General features: G+C 39.6%; 1 protein-coding gene across 3 annotated transcripts in view; it reads right to left on the bottom strand.

Moving 5' to 3' along the window:
- Positions 1-426: 426 nt before the first annotated feature.
- DNAI4 (dynein axonemal intermediate chain 4) overlaps positions 427-23,948 on the bottom strand; it is a 29,318-nt gene continuing 5,796 nt past the window's right edge. For 2 of the 3 annotated variants that reach the window (XM_075002336.1, XM_075002338.1), the window contains 12 exons: positions 20,083-20,222; positions 17,168-17,335; positions 15,047-15,244; positions 13,126-13,388; positions 11,542-11,628; positions 7,048-7,199; positions 6,270-6,427; positions 5,943-6,064; positions 4,987-5,085; positions 4,057-4,283; positions 2,696-2,849; positions 427-772 (listed from right to left, as the gene is read on the bottom strand). In XM_075002336.1, coding sequence (XP_074858437.1) covers positions 728-772; positions 2,696-2,849; positions 4,057-4,283; positions 4,987-5,085; positions 5,943-6,064; positions 6,270-6,427; positions 7,048-7,199; positions 11,542-11,628; positions 13,126-13,388; positions 15,047-15,244; positions 17,168-17,335; positions 20,083-20,222 — 1,813 coding nt within the window. In that variant the 3' untranslated portion in view covers positions 427-727. The remainder of the gene's footprint in view (positions 773-2,695; positions 2,850-4,056; positions 4,284-4,986; positions 5,086-5,942; positions 6,065-6,269; positions 6,428-7,047; positions 7,200-11,541; positions 11,629-13,125; positions 13,389-15,046; positions 15,245-17,167; positions 17,336-20,082; positions 20,223-23,948) is intronic. The other variant, XM_075002337.1, reaches the window with a different exon arrangement.

Below are 23,948 nucleotides of genomic sequence, written 5' to 3' on the forward strand. Positions count from 1 at the left end.
AGGGGGTGAGTTTCACAATCTGAGGCTGTCCCCAAAGAAAGCCCTGTCTCTTGGATAAATGAGCTTTGTCCTTCAGGCCAACAGGTTTCTTGTCTGAGCAGAGCTGTTAAGGTACTGAAGGATGAGTCATTACACTAGAGCCATCTACACATGGCCCTCCCTTTTGGAAGGGGCATATTAATGAGGCACTTCAGAACAGGTTAATAAGGCACTGGCATGCACATTCAGATCCTCTTTAGCATAACTGTGGCCAGTTGCAGTTCAAAAGTGCTGCTTTCAAAATGCAGACTGGCTGTATAGATGCGGGCATTTTGAAATAAACCCCACCCTTCAAAGTTGCCTTATTCCCAGTTTGTTTTGGGAATAAGGGAATTTCAAAGTGTGGCACTTATTTCAAAGCGCCCGTGTCTATATGCCAGTCTGAATTTTGAAAGCAGCACTTTGAACTGCAACTGGCTGCCACTATGCTAATGAGGTGCTGAATATGCTTAATTTGTATGCAATGACGGGCATTTCCAGAGGAAAATTCACGGCATTCAGTTTGATCCCACAGATACATTGAATGATGGAAAAATTGTCACCTTTTATTAAACACAGTATTTCATCTGCTGGTGATTTTTTTCTGCATAATTAAATGGCAGGCTTCAAGATATACAGACATATAAGACATAATTATTTATTGTACTTTCCTTTGTTTACTGATTGAGAAGTATTACCAGTAAACTAGTTAACTAGCTAGAGCAGAGCCTATTATGTCATGTAAAGCATCCACCTGCAAAAGAAGAAAAAAAATTGTATTGCATTGTAATTCTGCTTAAGAAATTATCTAAAAAGCCCACTTAGTCCTAAATTAATGATATCCACATAATAGGTATCAAGAAGGAAGAAGTAAATGTCTGCGTTAATGGTATGACACTAGTCACTTTACAGATTCACCGCTCTTGAATAGTGCCTTTTGGAAATAATTGATGTGGTAGTTTAAAGGGATTTCATGGCAGATAGATTTTCCATGGTGTGATTTGCAACATCAGAGTTGACAGCATACACTTATTTAACCTTAGCCACTTCTTTATAAAAAGGGGCTATTCTTCAAGGGTGTCCCTGTTCCTAGGGCAGTTTGCACCAGGCTGTAGTCTATTCACTTTCTTAGTGGTAGCATTATTGTGATTTGAGTCTGCTGTGGTAGGCACTGTACATCACCCTGGAAAGAGACTCTTGCCCAAAGAGCTAACATGAGAAATAAGCAAAACAGACAAAGGGTGTGAAAAATAGTATCTCCATTTTGCAAACAGGCACCTGAGAGACATGGCCTAGACACAGGCAGTGTTGGAAATGGTATCTTAAAGCTCTTGTCCCAGTTCAATGCCTTAACCACAAGACTATCTTCCTACCTTAATTTACTGTAGATTTTTTGGTGCTTAAAAACGTAGAGAAGGCTTGCACCGTCTCATGGTAATTATGCAATACACTTTTAGGTGTAACAATTAATTACTTAAATTCTAAGATCTTTGGAGCAGGAATAGCTTTTTGTTCTGTTTGATCAGTGCCTAGAAAAAGAAGGCTCTAATCCATGACTAGAGCTTCTAGGTGTTCTGCTAACACAAATAATAATGAAGAACTATTGTTTAAGGTTAGCATTTTCTACACTTGACCCCCGAATATTACTTTACATAGTGTTTTCCAGTGAAATTGACATGCTTTACAAAGATGAGTAACAGCCCTGTTTTACAAACTGGGCCACTAAAGCACAGAGCAATGAAGTTACTTGCCCAGTGTTCCACTGACAGTGGTAGTGCTATGAACAGATTTAAGCAGAATGGTTGAAGGTATCCAGATAATGTGTGTGCCAGAGCACATGCAGACCCCACTCTATGCTTCAGGATAAATTGGCCCAGATATGGCTGTTGAGATAGAGGCAAGATGAGCAGCATGGATTCACTGCTGAGTACATCATATATTAATATGCCTGTATTAGCATGAAGTCCACAGAAGCTGTACTATAGGGAGACTCACTCAGTATTAGTCCAAGGAAACTGGAGAGACCTGGATTTTGAAACAGAGAAGTCCTTGCAGGAGCAAGGCCATTATTTTTCATCCAGAGTAAAGACAATGGGAGGAAAAGAGGCTAGTGTGTTTGTGAACGAGAGGACAGCATTAATGTGAGTCTCTATTTTGGATTTGTAGGAGGGTTCACACAATCAGCGCAGAGTCAGCTGAACATGGAGATTACTCATGCAAAAAAAATTAATTCTTGGGTGGGTGAGTCTTCAAGAGGGTATGTGATAAAATGTACAAACCACACCTCTGACTCCTTCCTCTATCAAGGAAAAATCTCTCCTTTCACTAAGGCCAGAGAGGAACATGTGTGAACTCTTCAGCTTTTGGGAGAAAGTCCAGATGTTGAACCCAATAATTCCCCTCCTTGCTGCAGCTATTTAATCAAGTAGAGTCCAAGTTCTGAATTGGACTTCGATGTGTGCCTCTGGTTCCGAAATCCTATTGTTTATGCATGTACAAGAGCAGGAGCCAGCTGTGCTTTGAATCCATTTGTGCCTTCCATGCATTACACAAAACATCTTTTATCAGCTAAACATTCGTCAACCTAATGATTTAAGAGAAGTGCTTAATGAAGGAAGATGGACCCAGATAAGCATAGGGCATCTTGGGATCAATCCACGTATCCTGCTAGTCATACCTTCTTACTATCTGAAGCAGTCATGTTCCTCAGCTCGTACACACTGACAGTTCCATCACTGTCACCTATTAGAATGCAGTCTGTGTTTCTAGCAAAGAGTACAGTTGTGAATTTCACCCCGGGGTTAGCAAAGATCACAATCAGGGGGTCCAAACTGAAAAAAGAAAATGTGTTAGCAGCTATTCAAGTGGAGACTAATAGGGCACTTAACTAGATGACTACTGCAGAACAAAATCACAGGAATAGGTTAATTCTAGTATTGCTATATCTTTACTTATCTGCATACGCTAATATACTTAAGTAATGGTGAAAGTGCATTTAGCTAGTTCTCTGATAAATACAGCTCAGATCCCAACCCTCTCTAACCAGGGTAACTTAGCGACCTGAAAAATCATCTGCTCACCTGCCCACTACCTGGGGATTTGAATTTTTTTAGAACCTAAATCATTTGCTCTTATGTGAATGATACACTGGACTTAGTTCTCTACTGCCTTGCACTTGGTATCGTCATTTGTGCTGGGCAAAGTGTGTGTTCAATGGGTCACCAATGTAAATGAGCAGAGAAGTCTGATTTCATACCTTTTTCTGCTCACTCCTCATCAAAAAACCTGAAAGGAGGAAAAGGGGGCAGGTGTCCCAACCCCACCGGTATCTGTTGCTCATATGCAAATGTCCCAAAATGTTTATACTTTGTGTGTGTGTGGTTTTTAAAGCATCCTTGAGGTGGTAGAATACATGACACCTGTGGTTCCCTGAGCTGTCCAGCTGCCTGCCCTGGATTTTTGTTTAACACTTTAGTCCATGCTACCCACTGCCTGTAGCGATGAGAATGCGATACAATCCTATTCCATCTAAATGCTTTGTTATTCCAAAACCAGCTCGGGCCTTGGGGCACTATTACGATTAAATATGGCATAACAAGGGTTTTTTTTCTGGTGGAACACACCGGAGCAGCATCCCGTCACCTTTTTCCTGTTATTTTCGTATTGCGGGGCGCCTCCAGCTGCGGTTTGTGCCCCAGAGAGCGTTTCCAGCCGTGGGGCGCCTCCAACCACGGCTCACGCGCTGCGGGGTGTTTCCAGCCATAGGGTGCCTAGGGCCACAGGGTACATACAGCTGTGGCACACATGCTGCAGGGCGCCTCAGGGTGACAGGGTCCCCCCACAACCTGGCTGAGGTTCCTGCAGCTGGGGTGCCAGCAAGGCTCAACCCTCGCTGCTTCCCAGCCATGGGGTCCCCTGTCCCACACCATGGGTGAGTACTGGCACTTTTCTTTTTTATTTATTTAAGAAAAAAAGCACTGCATAAGGGTACGTCTTTCTATTATTTCAGAATCCTCTTCGTGAAAAGTTGTTACTTACGTGCTGACACTAAGGTCCCAAATTTCCACTCTGCCTTCGTTCACTGCTGCAAATACAAAGGCTGATTTCGGAGACCACATAATGTCATGAACAACATTAGTGGTGGAACTGAAAGTTAAAATGGGCCTTACTGAATCTTGGCGCCACAAAATAATACTCCAGTCTGCAGAGCAGCTTAAAAACATGTCAGTACTGAATGGATTCCATGCTATCTTGTACACAGGACCCTTAACATGGGAGAAAAAGGAATTTCATATTATTCCAAAGCTACTAGGCTTGGATTTTCAAGAGCGCTTAAGCAAACTAAGTGCCCAACTCCCTGGTATTTTAGATGGGAGCTGGGGGCCTCACAGCCCTTTGTGTCTTTGCCAGTCTTCAGGACTGACAATACTATTATTTCACTGTCATGCACAGCATATTAGGACAACAAAGATCACAGAATGTGCCGTATGTTCTAAGACCAAAAATATTTTGTCAGTTATGTTGATGATTCAGTAGGGGTTTCGCTTTTCCCTCTGAGTCACTGTCGATTCAATGTCTTGTCATGATGTTAGGAAAAATTATTCAAAGGAGTGCAATCTGCTGGAGGACGCTAATCTGAGATTCAGACCAGTTGGGGTTGTTAAAATTCTTGTGGATGTTCACCTATGAATTTCAGGTTAATGGGATCACAATCTAATTATTAATTTTAAATAAAGCCAGGACTAAACTTAATTTAGTTACAGTCGAAATGCCAAGATTCTTTAAGAATTACTAATCCTATCTCTCTATTGAAGAGCATAATTTCTAAAGAGTTTTGAATGTTTATTATTTAGGCTAAAATCTGTATTGCCAAGTATGTTGTCTACCATATATACCATAAATTTATTCAGTATAATCAAATGTTTGTTCTGATCCAGTCACTTTTTTCTGTTGATTCATTTTACCCACCTTATGTGCTCGGTAGGTCTCTAGGAACTGCTCATTATATGAACAAGAACATTTGTGAATATGCCCTTCTTCTGTTCCAGCCAGGTACATATTAGTATCCTGAAACAAAAATCCAGGTATTTCAAACTAGAATTCACCCTGTAGGATATTTCATCTGAAATATTTAAAGAGATGTGTAGAATTTAGGTTGTGAAAGTATTAAAGGACCTGGGAGATGCTGAGCACTCAAATTCCCACAGTCATCTATGAGACCTGTGTTTATTCACCTGTCCTTGGTATCCAGCCCGAAGTCAGAGTTAACATAACTAAAATTGTGAATCTCACAAAATATAGGGGCTAGCTTGTCTGATTTTTCTCCTATCAGTTTTTAGTAATATTGTTACCACTCATGTACATTAGAACTATTCTATGGCTACTTCTGGAGAAACATTGACAAGCTGTGCAAGCTTCCCCTATACCTGAATCCTAATGTCTATTTTTGAACTGTTTTGGGCTCTCAGTAGAGTGTGCTAACAATGCAGAGATGCATGCAGTAGTTTTGTGAGACTGGAAAAAAACCACCCCCCACCCCCCTCCCATACACACATGACAGAAAAGAGAGATTTCCAGATGTGTTTCATTGGTGATGAATAAATCAGCTAATAGTAAAGGGCAAGTATATTAATTTTCTGGCACCAGACAGCTCCCCTTGTGAAATTTGTACTAATTCCCATGTGAATATTCATCCAGTTAGAGCAGCACTTGGGACTGATCTCGTTTATGTCTCTAGAATTTAGGAGACTACTACAACTTACAGGTTTTTAGCAAACACAGAAGGTGAAATCTTCACCTGCTGATGATCCATTGGTGTTCACCAGCTGATGAGGATCTGACCTATAATATTTTGTTCGAATAGACAAAAATTCAGCCAGCTGAATTTGAAACATCAATAGTCATAATGGATTTCCTGAGCCTACCCTTGGATGAAAGTCAAAGCACATTCCAGGTGCCTGTCGAGATATCAGAGCTTCACTTTTTTTTTCTTTTTCACCAGTTAGTTTTTTCCTTTCACTTGCTGTTCGCTTTAGTTTCATCAGATCTATATAAATAGACAGTACATGAAATATGAATGTTACATGGAAGAGACAGTAGCTTATTAGAGCATTCTGCATGACTCCTAAGTACTTCAGATAGTTAATAATTTTGAAATGTTTTACCTACAGTTTGTGTATGCAGGGAAATTGCCTGAAATAAGGTACTGTGCACTAGTCCAGTGTAGACAAGTCCTGAGAAAATATGCTCACCAGTGCAGCCTAGTCCTTTGTGTATAAACCACTTAGTTATTCTGCCATCTGCTGAGATGGAAATTAGTGTCTCTCCTTTGTCATCTCCCGTTGTGCCCCTGTCCTGTTCGATCCATTTCAACTGCCATACAGGGCCTATATGCTTATCAAAAGATTCACTAAAATAAAGAAATGCACACAACAGAGACATATGTTAACAGAAATAAGGGAGAACGCATTTTTAAAGTTATTACATAAAGCAACGAAATTGCATAGAACTTAGGAACAAACACTGCAGTGTGGCCCTATGGTTATAATGGTTATTTAAATTTATTTAAATGGTTAATTTTCATGGGAGAAAAGGTAGAGTTTTATGACATACCTTTACTATTTTAAAAATTTGTTTTAAAAGTACATTTTAGAAAATATTTTACAAATATAATTACAGAATAATGTTTAAAGTACTGAAGCAACTTTCTCTAGGGATCTGAACCATTGTACTTGTGCTGCCTTGTGATTGGCCCAGTCTAGTCTTTCATATTTATATATATCGAAGTCTTCATGCCTGTTTCTTTTTAAGTATATCCCAGCATTGAGTGTGTATGTTTCAAATCAGAATCAAGAGACGTCAGCAAAGATGGAAAGGGAGGAACAATCCAGCATTTCCCTGCATTCACTTAATCAATTTTTATTTTTTAGGGCACTGCTGTTCACTTACTACATTTAAGTAAGCAATGGAATGAATGTCCACAGCTAGCAAATATGAAAAAAGTACAAGGTGGGGAGTTTGTAGTTTTACCTGCTGTCCAAAACTGCAGCGGTATTATGGGTCTGTACGTTATAGATGGCTACTGTGCCATTGTACATTCCAACTGCTAAAAGGTTTGGGTTTGCCAGAGAGAAATCCAATGCAGTAACACCATGATCACATTGATAAATACGTTCTGGCCACTGGACAGAAGAAAACAGCACATTTATTTCATTCTTTTGACTTTTAGCTAATTGCTAGACTACCTATTATTTCTCTAATGCTACAAACACCTCACCAGATTCAACTTTAAAATTATAATCTAACTAACTGAGACTAGCTCTTGGTATGGCTGTCCAATTTGAAAGGTACAATGTGCAGCCATATGACTTTTGTATTGTAAATTAAATTTGAGATGGGCTTCACATGGTGGTGAGCCATGTAAGTGACTACAATTGCCCTGCACTATGGAGGAATGGATGAAGTGGGATGAGAGCCAGATTGCCATTACAACCAAACCTGACATTTGAAAAAAAGGCAAACCAATCACTTTTCATTTTTGTCCATCTCACAATTTAAAATCTAATCTTCTCTCTGATGTTTATACATGTGTTTTTCTAATCAACAGAAGTGGACTTAGGTAGTCTGACACTACCTAAATTGTTCATGCAATTTACTGTTTATAGACTGTAGCTAAAGAAATGCATTGGTCACATGGACCAAATTTAGCCCTTGTAAAGTCATGCAACTTTACTGAAGCCATTAATTTTAACCTCTGCCATCTGAGTATAAGTGTGCAAATAAGCATATTGCTTGTCAGCTTTTAATTCTCATGCTTGTACACTCAGATAACATAGAGATGGGAGCCATAATAAGTGGATTATTGTTGATCTTATATGTTAATTTCATGGTAACACAGACATAGATGTGATAGAATATCTAAAATCATAGAGGGAAGGAATGCTAATTCTTTACTCCTTAACTTAGGAATAGCTTTAGTCCAGGGGTGTCCAACACATGGCCAGTGGGCCAGAATCTGGCCCACAGAGCCTTTTTATCTGGCTCTTGGAGCTGGCAGCGGCACCATTTTTAAAAGGTAACTGAGTGGCTCCGAGTTGAATGTGGCTCTTTAAGAAGCCATTTTCATGTCTCACACCACTGCTGCCCGACTCCTCCTGCCTGCTGCACTGAAAGCATAGCACTCGACTGAACTGGGTTAATGGCCATTAAACCAATTAAATCAAGTCCTATGGTTTCAGTGAGGCACAGCGCTGAGAGCTATCCACTGGGGGGAGCCAGAGGGCTGGGGAGCTGCACAGCCACAGTGAAGAGGAGACTGCGAAAGAGCAGCTGACGGCAGCAGCATGCGGTATTCCAGTGCAAGGTAAATGAATCGTGAGTTTGGGGGTGCTGGTTTGGGGCTGCAGGGGGGTTAAGCCTGGAGACAGCTTGGGGCTATTTGGGGGTGAGAGTTAAGCCTGAAGCTAGCTTGGGACTGTGTGTGTGCAGGGGGTTAACCTGGGGATGGTTTGGGGCTGCATGGGAGGGATAAGCCTGGGAGCATGTGTACATTTTTACAGTATGAAATATTATTTGAACAATGATGCTTGAAAAATATGCATGGGGAAAAAATTAGATCCACCCATGTTACTGCAAAGTGACTTGTTTGATGTTGAAGTTAAGCCTGGGCACAAGGGGGATGGTCTGGGGCTGAGGGGGGTTAAGCGTAGGGGTGGTTTGGGGCTGCGTGGGGTTAAGCCTGAGGGTGGGGGGGGCAGTTTGGGGTTGTCAGGGATTAAGCCAGGGTGGGGCGTGTTGAGGCTATTTTGTGTTCAGCCCCTGGAACATGTAAAAAATTGCCATGGGGCCTCCCTGATTAACAAAAGGTCGGACGCCCCTGCTTTAGCCTGTTTAAAGTTTACAGCAGCACACAAGTAAATGAATTTGATTGTGTGTGTTCAATTTTATTATATGTTTAAAAATTATATTTTCAAAAATGTAAAAGAAATATTGAGCCAAATAATTTTAGGTCTTTACAAAACCATCTAGTATGATATAATTATTTCAAAGGTTTGGGTGACTCCTAATTTGTCTATATTATCAGGATCCTTCTGTATCTGAAGTGACAATTAAGTGTCTTTTGGAAGAGTAATGAATGTAACAATTCCTTTCAGTACAAAACAGCATTGCACTCCATCATATTGATTGGAATATTACAGGCATTTCAATGTTTTTAATTCCACTTCCCAGCTTACTACACTGAGGATCAAATCTTGCTCATATCACTCAAAGGTAATCTCAGTGAGGTTAGTAATATCTGCGTGCAAGCAAGATTTGGCTCTAAAGATGTACATATATAAGCAGATTTTGGACCCTCTCTTCCAGGGAATGTCTAGCAATTACACACTGAAGTAAGAGTAATTTGTAGACCCTGAGGTCCTGATCCTGCAAACCTTTGGTCACATAAAAGTTTGCATTTAATGGGTGAGTATATACAAAATTGCATAACTTAAAAAAACACTACATTAATAATAAAGAAGTATTATTTTGCTATATTATTATTATATTGGTATATTATATTGGTATAATAAATGCTCTTATAAAGCACTTTCCAATCCTAGATCTCAAGTTTTGGCTATATTTATACTAAGTATGCCCCAAAATGCTGAGCTCCTCCAACTGTGAACTAAAAGGTTCCTAATTTGCATTAATGAGGACCTGTTCTCCTGTTGTCCTCTTTGAGGACAGTTCCATCCAAAGGCATTATAGTGCAGCACTTTGTTGCGCTCTGCTATTCTCACCCCCATAATTCAAACTGTGGGGTAATGTAAACAAGCCCTATATCTTACTTTCTTCAATTTAAAATGGGGAAACACACAGATGAAGTTACTTGTCCAAGGTCACCCAGCAGGTCGTACAAGTGGTAGTGCTGGGGAGAATCCAAGTTCTATGCGTGTCTCTCTTGTGTTGAAAAGGGAATGGGTCAGATTAGAGCAAAATTGAAAAATTATAGAAATAACCAGTTGCCTCACCAGTCTGGTTTTTAATCCTATCCCAGATGCATCTGAAGAAGAGCATTTTCTTTTTTTGCTTGCTTTGGAAATGAACTCAAATTTGAGTTGGTGACATTACAGAGAGTTTACATGGAAATCTGCATCGTGGCTAAGCTGCATGAAATATTTACAGCGCAGTTTGAAAACTTCAGTATGAGGCTTCTGCTTTTTGTTTCGATTTCAGAAATATGATTTTGTGAAAAACTGATTTTCACAGTTCTGAGTGGAAATGAGTCCATATTAAAAGAGAGAGCTCTTTTTATTTTTTAATTCAAAAATTTGTTTTGCAAGGTCACTTTTCTCATAAAACATCATCTTTTTATATGTTGTTTCTGAACTCTGTTTATTGAAAATATCAAGCAAAGTTACACTCTGCAGCTGTTGAAATTAAATTTAAAATACATTCTTTTGTCATGCAGCCCAAAATTTATTGCAGATGAGAAAGTGGACTGGGAAAGGGACATCCTGAATTTAAATACAAATATCCTCAATTTTCAACTGTAGGAAGAGTATGAAATAAACAAATGCAAGGTATATAAATGTGGTTTTGTATTTGAAATGCTTAAAAGAGCTTTTCCCACTGTATGAAAATCTTTATAGGAGGATCTAGACACCTGGATCTAATCCAGATAATAGCTAAACTGATTAATTCACAGTCTTGTCAAGGGGATTGGAAATGGTTCATAGAGCTTTTCATTCGTAGCCTGCCTTGTCTAAGACTGTCTGCATCGTAGAGCTTACACTAAGCCTTGTCACCGTAAAGTACGTAGCATAGCCACTCTTTGTCGCCTGGAAAGCTCTTCTGAAGACAAAATAAAACCACCTCCAAGGATGGGTTGTAGTTTCATTGGAGGGAGAGTAGCTCATGCCAACAAAGTGCAGTCCACCACTTTGGCAATTTTCGGTCATTAAAGCTATTGTCATTTGGGGGGTTGGTGAGGTGTTTCCCAACAAATATGCAATGTAGACACAGCCTAACTATTCTAACCAGCTGTTTGATGGTCTTTGTGACATCAGCTCAGTTCACCATGGACAGATGTCCATATTACAAAACCACAGTACAGAAGATGAATGGGCACAGAGGGTAAGATAATTTCTATAGATACTTATTTCAGGTCAGGTCTGAGGCACATGGGTGGAAGAAGTGTGTAGTACACTTGTTCGCTAGTAACTCTCTTGTGACTAAGAGGAAAACTTTACTCTTCAGTGATTTCTAGCATCTTTTACCAGCACTAAGGTAGCTTAGATATTTTAAAAATAAAAAGAATTGTTAATTATTATCCATGTTGCAGAAGGATTTTAGTTTTGGGCCAACTAATGAACATTACTGCTAGATACTAATTGGCTTGCTTTCTCAAGCAACAGGAACTAAATTATCTTTTATTAAAACATGCAAAAGTATTACAGCAAAACGAAAACACCCTCCCCCCCAAAAAACCACACACAATAACAAGAACTAAAATAAATTGTGCTTTATCTCTACTTGTGTTACCATAGGATTCTTGACTGACCAGCAGCAAGCCAAACCTTTCTTCTGTTCTTTAAAACCAAACTGCCCGTAACCAACAGCCAAAAGATCCTAAAACCCAAAAATACATATAGGTGGATATACTTGAATTAGAACAGAAATTTAGAGCTAAAATGTTAAGGGGTAGCTTTCTGCCTGCAGTTAATTGTGCAAATCCTTCTACTCAGATAATCAGAAAGCATTTTATAAAGGTATGTTAATAATGTGTAGAATTTGACATAATATGGTAACTGTTTCTAGTTTTTAATATTTCAAGGGAAGACAATATTTCTATGATTGCCACCACTTGTGTTTTATAAGGAATAAACATGAAACTTAGCAGCAAGCACCTTACTCTTCAACGCCCTTAAATTGTATTTATCTACAGAAAACCATTTTATCATGAAATGAGCATTTTCAAAATAAGTATCTAACAGTCTTAAAATGCTTTGTTGTTAGGCAGTGTGAACATATGGATCAATATCTAATAGGTCTACAGATTTATACCAAATTACATATGAGGATCTGGCCCAAAGACCGCATACATGGCCATATTTCTGCGTTTCCCTCCCCTGCCCACAAGGCAATCTTGTTTTTATATTCCTTCTCCCCTATTTTCACCTTCTTTCCTTACATTGTTGTGTTTGATGTAGCCATGAGAAAGCTAAATCAAAGAAATGAGCTGTAGCCTGGTCTGTTAGTAAAAAGCTCTGAGGTCATTCTGACCTCCACCAGAAGCGAGGTCTACAATCTTGCACCAATAGCTGTGCTTGTCATTCTCATCAGTCCTTCCTGAGGAATGCAGGTGTCTAAGGAGATCATTGCCACAGAGCAAGAGGTGGTCTCTAAATTGTCTTGGATCCATGCCAGGCATGCTCTTACACATTAGTATTGAAATTTGGTATTTGACTCAGAATTCTATAATGAAAGTAGTCATCTGAACAGACCTGTATTGCTGAGAAGGTGAGCTGCTTCATATCAAACCAACTGAACAGCTCAGTGTAGATTTGTTCAGTCTTAGGAATGGTGAGGTGCAGTTACCTATCCTGAAGGTCAAGAAAGAATGGATCACTGTATCCAAAGGCATGTCTTCACTTCCACAAGGACTGACCCAGTCAGGGTCTATCTTCTGGAGTTCGATTTTGCATGTCTGGTAAAGACGTGCAAAATCGATTTCTCTGGGGTTGGTAGTCAACCCCTGTGCTCATCACTATTGCGAGGAGTAAGGGAGATTGATGGGAGAAATGCTCCTGGTGACTTTCCTTAGTGAAGACAGTCAAATAAATTGATTTCTGATACGTCAGTGCTAGCTACATAATTGCCATAGCTAGAATCGCATATCTGAAATTGACTTATTTTCCTAGTATAGAGCAAGCCTAAGTCAGTGTATGGAAGAGGAAGATACAGACTGGAGGAAGCAAACACTGCCTATCTGATATCAGGGATGAATCCCTCCCTCACACATATCTGCACCATCAGGTGCATCGAGCCCTGAGCTTATATTTTACCTTGATAATCACCCACACAATTTTATAAAAAAAGTTTAGAAGAATAGATTTGGTAACTCACTGGGTTTAATTTGTTCCAAGCCATGCTGCTCACATTGTGGCCATTAGTCCACTCACATGTATAGGACCACAGTCGTTCCAGACTGGGCAGCAAGGTTTCTTCTGGTGCTTCACTTAACTCTAACAGAATTGATGGACTAACTATTACTTCCGTTTGCTCTTTCTCATCTTCCTCTTCCTTTTCCCCTTCTTCCTCCTCCTCTTCTGCTTCTGCTTCTTCTGCTTCTACTTCCTCTTTGCTAGCATCAGCTGTAAGAACTGGTTCTAAAGTGTAACAAATATAGCAGAATCGCAGTAGTACTCACTTCACTAATCTGCAGTCCAGCTAATTCTGAGCAGAAATGCAACAATCTCATTCAACGTCTCAGCAAAAATTTTACAGTAGAGCATAGTGAAGACTGAAAGAAGTAAGACTTTGTGACCTTTTCAAAATTTGGCTAACACTTTTGCAGGATCATAGGAGCTAGAATTCTACATCAGAGCAGTGATCCAGGTAGGCTGGTATTCCATACCGATCTGTTTGTGTCAATTGCGGGACATTTCGTAGCTGGGTATAAGAACACTGCAGGAAGTAGTTGTGGAATAACCTACCCCAAGGAAAGCTCCCTCTTGTTCAGTGCTTAAGCAGTATTTTTTTCCAACTGTGATGCCAAATATTATCAATCCAGGTTTGAAAATTGTCACCATAGCATGTTAAATAGTTACTGTAAAAAGTTGTAATTACAGTGAAATTGAATTTATCAATGTAAAGTATAGTTACATTTAGTTTGCTAGTGTGTTTTGCTTAGTTGCCCATTAACAAAATTTGTGAATCTGAAATGGATTTCACTTCATTCTTGTAAAGTAATATAGATCCATTGTAGACTTTTAAAGGATCATACAAGAGCAAATACAACTAGGGGATTCACACCATAGAGGTTGCAAGTTGCGCTATTTTTGATGTGAGGATGTGGGTGAGGCAAAAGTTCTGGAGGGTCCTTTAATATGCAGGGTATAGTTGGCGGTGGGTTTCCCCTTTCATCCCTAAAATGCATTGCTTGTGGTCAAGTGTTGGATTGACAGTCTGTGATACCTGAAGCCCTCTGTCTGGGGTACAATACAAGATAGACCATGGCTATGTAAGCTTCCTCACTTCATGTGTTTTTAAGCCCTGTTTTACTTAGACCTCCCCTAATAGGAAGATAGTAGTTCACGCTAACTCCAGTCTGTTCTTGGCTTCTTTGCTGAGAATGCTAACAGTGGTCCAATAAGTGCCATACAGGATCTGCAGTGAATTCACCGTCTCATTCTGTATTGGCACTGAAGAGCCACTATTATTAATATGGTCTGAAGTGATCTGACTGTATATTATAGTGAAAATACCACGAACTTGTCCTAAACAATCTCTTTTCATCAGTAGGCCACAAAGTACTTTACAGAAGAGGTCAGTATCATTGCTCCCCTCTATCAAATGGGGACAAACCAAACACAGACTAGGGAAGTAATTTATCTGTGGCCACCCAGCAGGCTAGTGGCAAAACCAGGAATAAAACTCAGGTCTTTTGAGTCCCAATCCAGTGCTCTATCTATGAAATCATATTGTTTCTGGAGGCCCAAGATACAATGTGAAAAACTAGCTTGATAAATACTGTGGAAACAGGTCTCAGCTTACTGCTGTTAATAGTGAAGATGAGGTAGTTCAAAAACCATTTATCCAAACCTTCCACAAAGCTCTGTGTTTAGCAGGTGTTAACAAAATGGAACATATTACTGAACAAACACAGTTTGGGTTTCACAAATCCTTCCCCCACCTTTGTCTCTGTATAACAGAATTAATTCCTCTGCCAAGAATTCAGAGTAGAGGCATCTTTAGTTAGTATTGTTGTTAGTAAGGAAAACAGGCTCTTTCGTACTGAGAATGACTTATCTGATGAGAAGTATACCTATAAGAACAGGAAGTTGCCGATAAGCTGCAAGTTTGGGTTGAAAAACATTCTCCATTAGAACCCGTTCCATAAAAAATAAATCCTGCTGAAATTTTTCTGATTTTAATATAGCTTCAGAAAGGTCTTCCTCTTCTTCATGGATTCTGGCAAGAATAACACTTTCCAAGTCGATTATAGAACTTGAAGCTATGCTCTCTGGAAAACCAACAGATAATATTGAAAAAAGCAGGTTTAGTAGCATAATCCAATATGCTTATCAGGCAAAAGTCAAACAAACAAATCAACAATCTTGCTATGATCATCAAATAACTTTTCTTTGATTTTTTTTTTATTTCCAAAACTCTATCAAATGATAGTATAATATAAAACACCTATACTACAATCTCTTAGGGCTAAATTCTGCCCATGGGTGCATGTGCAAGCATCCCAAGTAATGGGACCCATATATCCAAAGGGCAGACTTATTTAGCATATAGGAGTTAAATAGGTCATGGGATAGACGAGCAGTCTCTTTCAGGCCAGGTTCCCATTCCTGGTCTGAGTATGTAGGATGTTATGGAACCAAAAGAGGCTCCAGATGACCCTGCATTGGGCTAGTTCCTAGGGGTTGGGGAATGCTGGCCAGTCAACACTCCTCACCTGGTAGCCAATAAGTGCTAGAGATTCCCAAGTGGAAGGAGATACCTACTGTCCCTTGGCAAGTGTCTCCTGCTTTTGCTTTGGGACCACCCCCCTTTCACTGCTGGCCCATCGGTTTCCCTGACTAGTTGAAGTGGGTGTGACATTATTATTAAAAAGAGAAAAACAAACTAAGATTTTTTTCCTGCATGTTTTAAAAGAAACATTTTTTCCTTAGATTTAACTATTCCCCTGCAGTGTTTGCAACTCAGATATTGCAACATGAGGCTCGGAATGTAAAATCAATTATAATATGATCATAAAAACAAATGAGGTGACTATCAATTTCCATTGTCCATGCTGAGTGACAAGCAATAAAACAACTGCATACATGGTGGAGAGTACTTGATTTTTTTATTTTTTCAGTTTTAATATTCTGAGGTGGAATTAATAATCTGATGAAGGAAATTTGATTTGATAACCTTTGTTTTTAATCTGACGTGTCCCTTTTAAATAAGGTGACAATCTTATTATTCTGCCTGGAAAGCTGTATTCAGGTCATGAAGGGAAGATGGGCTAAGAGTTCTTAGGAGACAGCATAGTTAATAAACCCCACAGAGGAGAGAGGCTTTTACATCATTCAGTAGCAACAACTGATTGATTAAAGGCACAGGAGTGACAGACTTCTAAGAGTCCTATTTAGGTCTCAGCTAGGAAGAAAAATGGTTAGAAACTTGGATGGCTGTTCCAGGTTCAAGGGAAGCACAAATGCTATCCTGTCTAGTTGGGTTTGTTTTGTTAATTGAGTACCCGGATGAGCTGCAAGACTGCAGCCTAGTCGACAATTATAGCATTTATGTCTGGGGAAAAAAAGAGCATGGAAGTTTTTTGGTCAGTAATTACTGAGGACTAGAAAATTTGTACAATATTTATATGAGGTCTTGTCTATAGCCCCTTCACTACACTTTAACTTTGTCTCTCTGGTGTGTGAAAAATCATCCCCTGCACTCGTGCCAGCCCAGCAAGTTACAGTGTTGTAAAGCACCACTGTAAATAGACTCCCAGCATTGTTAGCTACTCCCCTTGTGGAGGTGGTTCATCTAGAGCACTGGAAGACCCATGACCACACTGCCATGGCTATGCTTTAAACTTAGCAGTGTAGACAAAGCCTGAGAAATAGTACGTGACCATATTTCCCCATACCCGTATGCATACGTGACTCTCCAATGTATACGTAAGGTTTCAGAGAAAATGTAATATGAAATTTTATTTTTAGGCATGGTAGTGACCCATGTAACAAAACGCTATCATAGTACCTTTACACAAGGGGACAGAGTTGAGGTTCTGCATGTCACCCTAACCCTTCCCTTTTTTTTACTTCAAACAGCACAAGGTTAAACATGTTCTCAATATAATTTTTATAAAAAACAATATAAATAATATTCCCAACTCTATAAGAGAGAAACACTATAGAAATTTAAACCTAAAAAGGAAAGTTACCTCTATCTGTAGAACAAGTAGACATGGTTCGGTCACGGTCTTTGGTCACATTAGATTTACTGCTACTCACACTTGTTGGCCTGCTACTTCTTTCTGTTACTGAAGGTGTAAGTGTTGTTTCCAAGGCATTAAAGGAATCATACAAGTCCCAAGAAGTGGCCATTATCCCTAAAAATGAATTACAAAATACCATAGCACAACAGAACCTCAGAATTATAAACACCAGAGTTATGAACTGATCAGTCAAACACAATTCTTTTGTAACCAGAAATAGAGTCAGACAGCAGTAGAGACAAAAAAAAACAAAAAAAAAAACCCCACGAAACAAAACAGCACAGTATTAAATGTAAACTACTAAAAAACAAAGGAAAGCAGCATTTTTCTTCTGCATAGTCAAGTTTCAAAGCTGTATTAAATCAGTGCTCAGTTGTAACCTTTGGATAGAACTACCATAATAGTTTATTAGTATTTTGAAGTTATGAACTACCTCCATTCCCAAGATGTTCATAACTGAAGTTCTACTATGTTGTGCTTCTAAATATTTACTGTAAAGCACTACAACTGAGGGAAATATTACAGGTTGGTTCGTTGGTTGGTTTTTTTAAAACAGGAAATGTCAAATCTCTGTGGTAAAATGTCACAGAAACAGTCTCAAACAAGTTTGCAACAAAAGTGTCTGTGTGATTGTCATGGATGTACTAATGTAGTCTGGCTGTATGGTCTCCCATCAATGTGTGTGTCTACCCCTATTAAACATTACTATTTATTATTAAACATTACTTAGTCCTTATATACCCGTAGGTCTTTATGTATTCAACATTTCAAAACACCAAGGCTACGTCTACACTAGCACAAATCTTCGAAATCGCCATGTATTTTGAAGATTACTAATGAGGCACTGAAATGCATATTCAGCGCCTCATTAGCTTGCCGCCAGCCGCGGCTCTTAAAAATTGCTTCCTTTCGCTGCCACATGGCTCATCCAGATGGAGGTCCTAAGGACCCTGCCAACTTTGAACTCAGCAGATAGGAATAAGGGGATTTCGAAGTTGGTGGGGCTCCTTTCAAAAAGAAACCCCATCTGGACAAGCCATGTGGCAGTGAAATGCAGCAATTTTGAAGAGCCACGGCCGGCGGCATGCTAATGAGGCACTGAATATACATTTCAGCGCCTCATTAATAATCTTCTAAATGGCCATTTCAAAGATTTGTGCTAGTGTAGACACAGCCCAACTAATTCAAATAATCAGAATTACAGATGCACATAAAGTGGAGAATATGCTCCCAGGTTATTTCTGTATCTAAATCTGCATACATGTATGTGAACATTTATACCTTTTCTACTATACTATTCCTTTACATTTAGTTTATATGCATTAAATAAATCAAAGAAATAAGATTTAGAATACCTTTCCCCAACAGTCATTCTATTGCCTTCTTCATAAAGAAAATGTCAAAAAGTAGGCGCTGAGATTTGGTTAAGCTTCTAAAAGCCTGCATAATGTCCAAATTTGTCTGGAACACGGAGGCAGAAGTCTTTTAAGAGTGTACCTTCTGTGCTTGTCTGTGAAAGAGCTTCTCTTATGCTACAATATTGTGGTGTCTCTGCCTAAAGCTGAAATCAGAGGCGCTGGAAAAGCTAAAGACAAAATGGGAAAAATATGTTTGCCTCACTAAGGCTATGTCTACACTAGCCAAAAACTTTGAAATAGCTATGCGAATGGCCATTTCGAAGTTTACTAATGAACCGCTGAAATACATATTCAGCGCCTCATTAGCATGCGGGCGGCTGCGGCACTTCGAAATTGACGCGGCTTGTCACCATGCAGCTCGTCCAGATGGTGCTCCTTTTTGAAAGGACCCCGGCTACTTCGAAGTCCCCTTATTCCTATGAGCAGAATAAGGAATATGTATTTTAGCGCTTCATTAGTAAACTTCGAAACAGCCATCTGCATGGCTATTTTGAAGTTTTTGGCTAGTATAGACATGGCCTAAGAGATGTTTAATTTGAGTTTTGGATGAAGTTTTGCCCTGATGATGATACTCTGCCTCTGGTGGATGGAATACAAAAGGGGAGAGCTCTTAGAAGAAGCAACTACTACGTCCTTTTAATGGATGCAGAATGTGTGTCTCCCTGCACCAGTTTCTAAAAGCTAAGAGGCACAGAAGTCCTGCTGATGCTGCAACCCCTTCCCCATTGCTACATTTTTGTTGGGAGGCACACTTCAGGCCACTCTAGCATACCTCCATCTTATGCTCAAGAAATGCAAATACTTGTTCTGTCTGGCTCCTGCGTAGATGTATAAGCAGGAAAAGGACTGCCTCCCAGAGCTGCTCAGGAATTTTTTGACAAAACATTTGTGTGAAAAAAAAGGTTTGTTTGTCTGACCTGAAACCACCTACTGCCAAGAGATATTGAGAAATTTTTCATTTCAGATATTATTGTGAGTTTTAGGAAATGTAAAAACATTCTATTTTGACATTCTTTACATAAAAATTCCAGTTTTCCAGTTTAAAACAACTTTTCAAAACATTTTGATGGATACAAAACAAATGTTCAGATTTTCAGATTGCAAAAATTTTAGATTTTGACTTCATCCGAATCTGGAGCAAGAAAAAATGTGAAATCACAACATTTTTAGTAGGGCAGGAAAACCCTTTCCCAAACAGATCTACTCCCTGAACTCTTTACTAGCCTACTTGTGCACGTGAACAAAGCCTCAACCAAATCCTAAAGTCAGTCTTTAATTTGTTTGGTATTTATTTAATCTAATTTTAATAAGGAATCAGTAATCTAAATTTAATAACTAATGAACTACACTAATAACAATTAGCATATGTACAAAATATTTAATGGGAAAGAGCTTCTTGGTATCATTTGTTATTAGTTATCATTTTTCTGAATAATAATTTACCTTTATCCTCCATGAGAATTTTGTCACATTGAACTTCTTTATTCTTTGGTGCTCCGTTAAGAGTTTGCATCATCCTTTCCACATAGCAGTCGTTACCAACTCTATTTTTACAAAGCTCTGTGTAAATATTGTTCTGTTCCCTTAGAAAAATCACATGCATGTTAAAAAACCCAAATCTATTCATATTAAAACCACATCTTCAACAGGACATGGTGTTCCCAACTAAGGTCTACTGCTTCTGTCTCTTTTAGTGAAAACTGGGTTTGTTTGGCTCCAAATATTCCCTTGCAATGGCTACTACCTCAACTTTGCCACATGGTTTTATGTCAGAAAATAATATAGAGCTGCGCACGAGACAAAACATCAGATCCAAACATTCTTAACTTTGGAGAAATTCAGTTACAGTTCTGAAAGGCATAGCTCTGACCCATCTCTGCTACAAGGGTGAAGCTAACTAGATGCTCCCTAAATACAAAAGTGAAAGTGATTAATCTATATGTCTAGTCTCTAATAATGACTGCAGAAAGAGTAAAGAGGAAATGTCTTTTTAGTTCTTTGAGTTTTAGTATTAAAAAGGCAGAACTGGATTATACTGAGCCCGAATCTATGAATAATTTGGTCACTCTCCCACCACCAGTCAGTACACCATATATGCTGTACATACATATTAAATCAGAGTCAAATTATTCCCTGCTGCTTCCTTTACTTCTATTCTTTGATCACACTGTGATGTGATCTTATATTTTGTGGGCTGGAGAGCCACTTGGGACCCAGGATGAATTACGTCCTCCCTGCATCCTGTACTATAAGCAGCTGTCCATCAGCAATAGGCTGTTCAATATGCCAACAGCTGCTCACATGTCAAGTCACGAATGTGAGCCTGGATCCCAGCCCTTTCATCTTAATTATGCAAACACATTGTGACAGCCTTTTTGAATTCATGTAAGGTGTCCTGGCACTCTCAACCCCAGTGGAGTTCCTAAGGAAAGGCCAGGAATCTCTGAGTTTTGGGGTAACTCTTAGACAAGGTTCAGAAACTTATGCCAGGGAGGAAGGGCAGACTCGCAAGAAGCTTTTAGGCACCCTGTGAATCTCAGTGTAGTTCCTGTGATTTTTCTGAGCCTGAATTAGTTGCTTAGTTGTTTTATAAAATGAGTGGAGAGAGAGGGGCGTCTCAGACTGTGATTCATAAAAGCCAGCAAGAGACATGCATGCTTATCCTCCCAGAGAGAGGTGCCTGGTGTTATTTCTGCTAGTAATTCACAACCAGGAATTCCTCTCCTGGAGCCAAGAGGTGACACATAAGGTATTTTTTTGTGAGAATAGCTCAGGCTGATGCCCAACTCCACACATAATGGTGACAGAAGGAGGAGGAGAATGTTGCTACCACCCACATTATAACTTAGAGCCCAGTGGTCAGAGCACCACCTGGGCTGTGGGAGACCTAGGTTTCACTCTTGTAATTATTTATGCATAGGAGGGTGGTTTCAACTGTTGAGACTCAGAGAGCCCCCACACTATAATATCCCAGAGTTCAGTGGTAGAGTGCTCTCTTGAAGGGTGGGAGATGTCTTTTCAAATTCTTTCTCCCCTGCAGGCAGAGAGGGAGACAAACCCAATTTTCTCACATCAGAGGTGAATGTTCTAGCCATTGGGTTGTTATAAGGTGGATAACACTACCACCACTTGCTCTGCCACTGGCCAGATTCTGAATGGGACCTATTCTAACAGGCAGTCACTGAGCATACCTACCAGATGGGGCTGTGCAGGCAGTAGAGGTAAGCCTATCTTCTCTTGTTCATAAATCACTCCAGGACTTAGGGAGGAGATGGACACCTGGACACCTTCGGCTCATCCAGATGGGTGTCCTTTTCAAAAGGACTCTTGTCTGGATGAGCCGCGTGGGAGCGAAAAGCAGAAATTTTGAAATGTTGCAGCCGGCGGCATGCTAATGAGGCGCTGAATATGCATTTCAGCACCTCATTCATATTCTTCAAAATGCCTGTTAGCGTAGCTATTTCAAAGTTTTCTCTAAGTGTAGTCACGGCCCTTCACTGAGGCAGCAGTGTGCATGCCCAGAGGCAGACATTTAGATACTGATGAAATGTTTGCTTTGTGAATTTACATGCAAGTTTGTTTAGCTGGAGTTTGTAAATCATGGTAGAGACTACAACTGGGACTTAGGTGACTAACTTTAGATTTAGTCACTAAGTCTGGGATTTAGGCACCTATGTACCTGTGTGAATTTAGCCTAAAATGCCAAAAAGGGAGATAATTAGATCCAGCTAAGTCTATTTAGATACTACACTTTAAAAAGGAGTTGGGTTACCTTAGTGGGAGAAATAGACAGAAACCTCAGGGAAATGTAAGGATTATCCAGTTTGATGGCTTATAGATTTGTTTAGGAACTGCTGACTGAAAAGTTATGCAGCAAGCCTACATCCAGAGTCTTTTGACAAACTTGTGGATTTATGGGTTTGTTTTTTTTTATTATTTTAAGTAAACTTGAACTGCTATAAGTAAAGCAGAAATCCCAGAACAATTTTTGGGTTTTTGTTTTGTTTGTTTGCTTTTGCCTTTCTTTGTTTTGTTTTTATGGAAACCTAACTCCTGGAGGCTCTCTAACCACCTAGAACCAGGGATAGGTAACCACAAAGAATGGGTAGACTCTGAGTGGTCCTCCTTCACCTCAGTGGGATGCAGTACTCAGTGGGATTCCAACTGCAGTCCTCAGCTCCCCATCTGTTCCTTTCCCCCACTTGCCTCTTGCACCCTGGGGGCAGCAGAGTGCTGCACTTAACTCCCCCCACCCCCCTACACTTTCACAGCAAATGAATTGTGAATTGAATCAGAGCAGTTTGGGCAGCAGTGGAGATGGAACATGAATCAGGTGATTTGCGTGCTCTGAAAGTGTGGGGAGGGGAGGCATAGAAAGTGTGGGGCTTCAGGGCTCTGGTGCGCAAGAGGAATATGGGGAAGGGAGACAGCCAGGGGATCTGTGGACCACAGGTTACTCACCCCTGACCTGGAAAATGCTCCAAGAACAGTATTAAGTACAGTGAATAACTGTCTGAAAAGCAAGTCTCCCCTTTCTACAGCCTTTTTTTTTTTTTTAAAAAGACAACAAACATTCTTTCCTGTGTTACTAATGCCATATATTGTTTACCTGAGTGTGTCCCTTGGCTGTGTCTACACTTGCATTCCTCTTTTGAAAGAGGTATGCAAATGAGGGAACTCAAATGCAAATGAAGTGAAGATTTGCATATCTGACACCTCATTTGCATATTCTTATTTTGAAATAGCTTCTTTCAAAAGAAGAAAACCAGTGTAGACACTGCTCTTTCAAAAGTGACCCCCCTCTTCGAAAGAATCCTTCTTCCCTTTTTTTATGGGAAGAAGAATTATTTTGAAGATGGGGTTTACTTTCGAAAGAGCAGTGTCTACACTGGTTTTCTTCTTTTGAAATAAGATTATGCAAATGAGGTGCCAGATATGCGAATATGCACCTCATTTGCATTTTTGAGTTCCCTTACTTGCATACCTCTTTTGAAAGAGGAATGCAAGTGTAGACACAGCCTTAATGTTTGGGTTAAAAGTCTATTTTTCCTGTGTTTACATAACACTGCTCCATAATAAATGCATTTTAAGGAATAAAAACTGCTCACGTTCTTCCATTCCTAGGATGATAATATGGCTCCAACTGTTGGTAAATTAATTAAAGAATGACCTTTGTTTTTCAAAGCCTATTTTACATGGGTAAAAAGAAATGTTTTTAAATGAAATATTCATGGGTTTTGTTGTCTCTTGGATATTACCCATCCCTCCTTTTCCCTGGCTCTTTCCCAGCAGCTGAAAGGTCTAAATTC

This window comes from Carettochelys insculpta, chromosome 9 (assembly GCF_033958435.1).
Source record: "Carettochelys insculpta isolate YL-2023 chromosome 9, ASM3395843v1, whole genome shotgun sequence".
In the NCBI taxonomy this organism is placed as follows: domain Eukaryota; kingdom Metazoa; phylum Chordata; order Testudines; family Carettochelyidae; genus Carettochelys; species Carettochelys insculpta.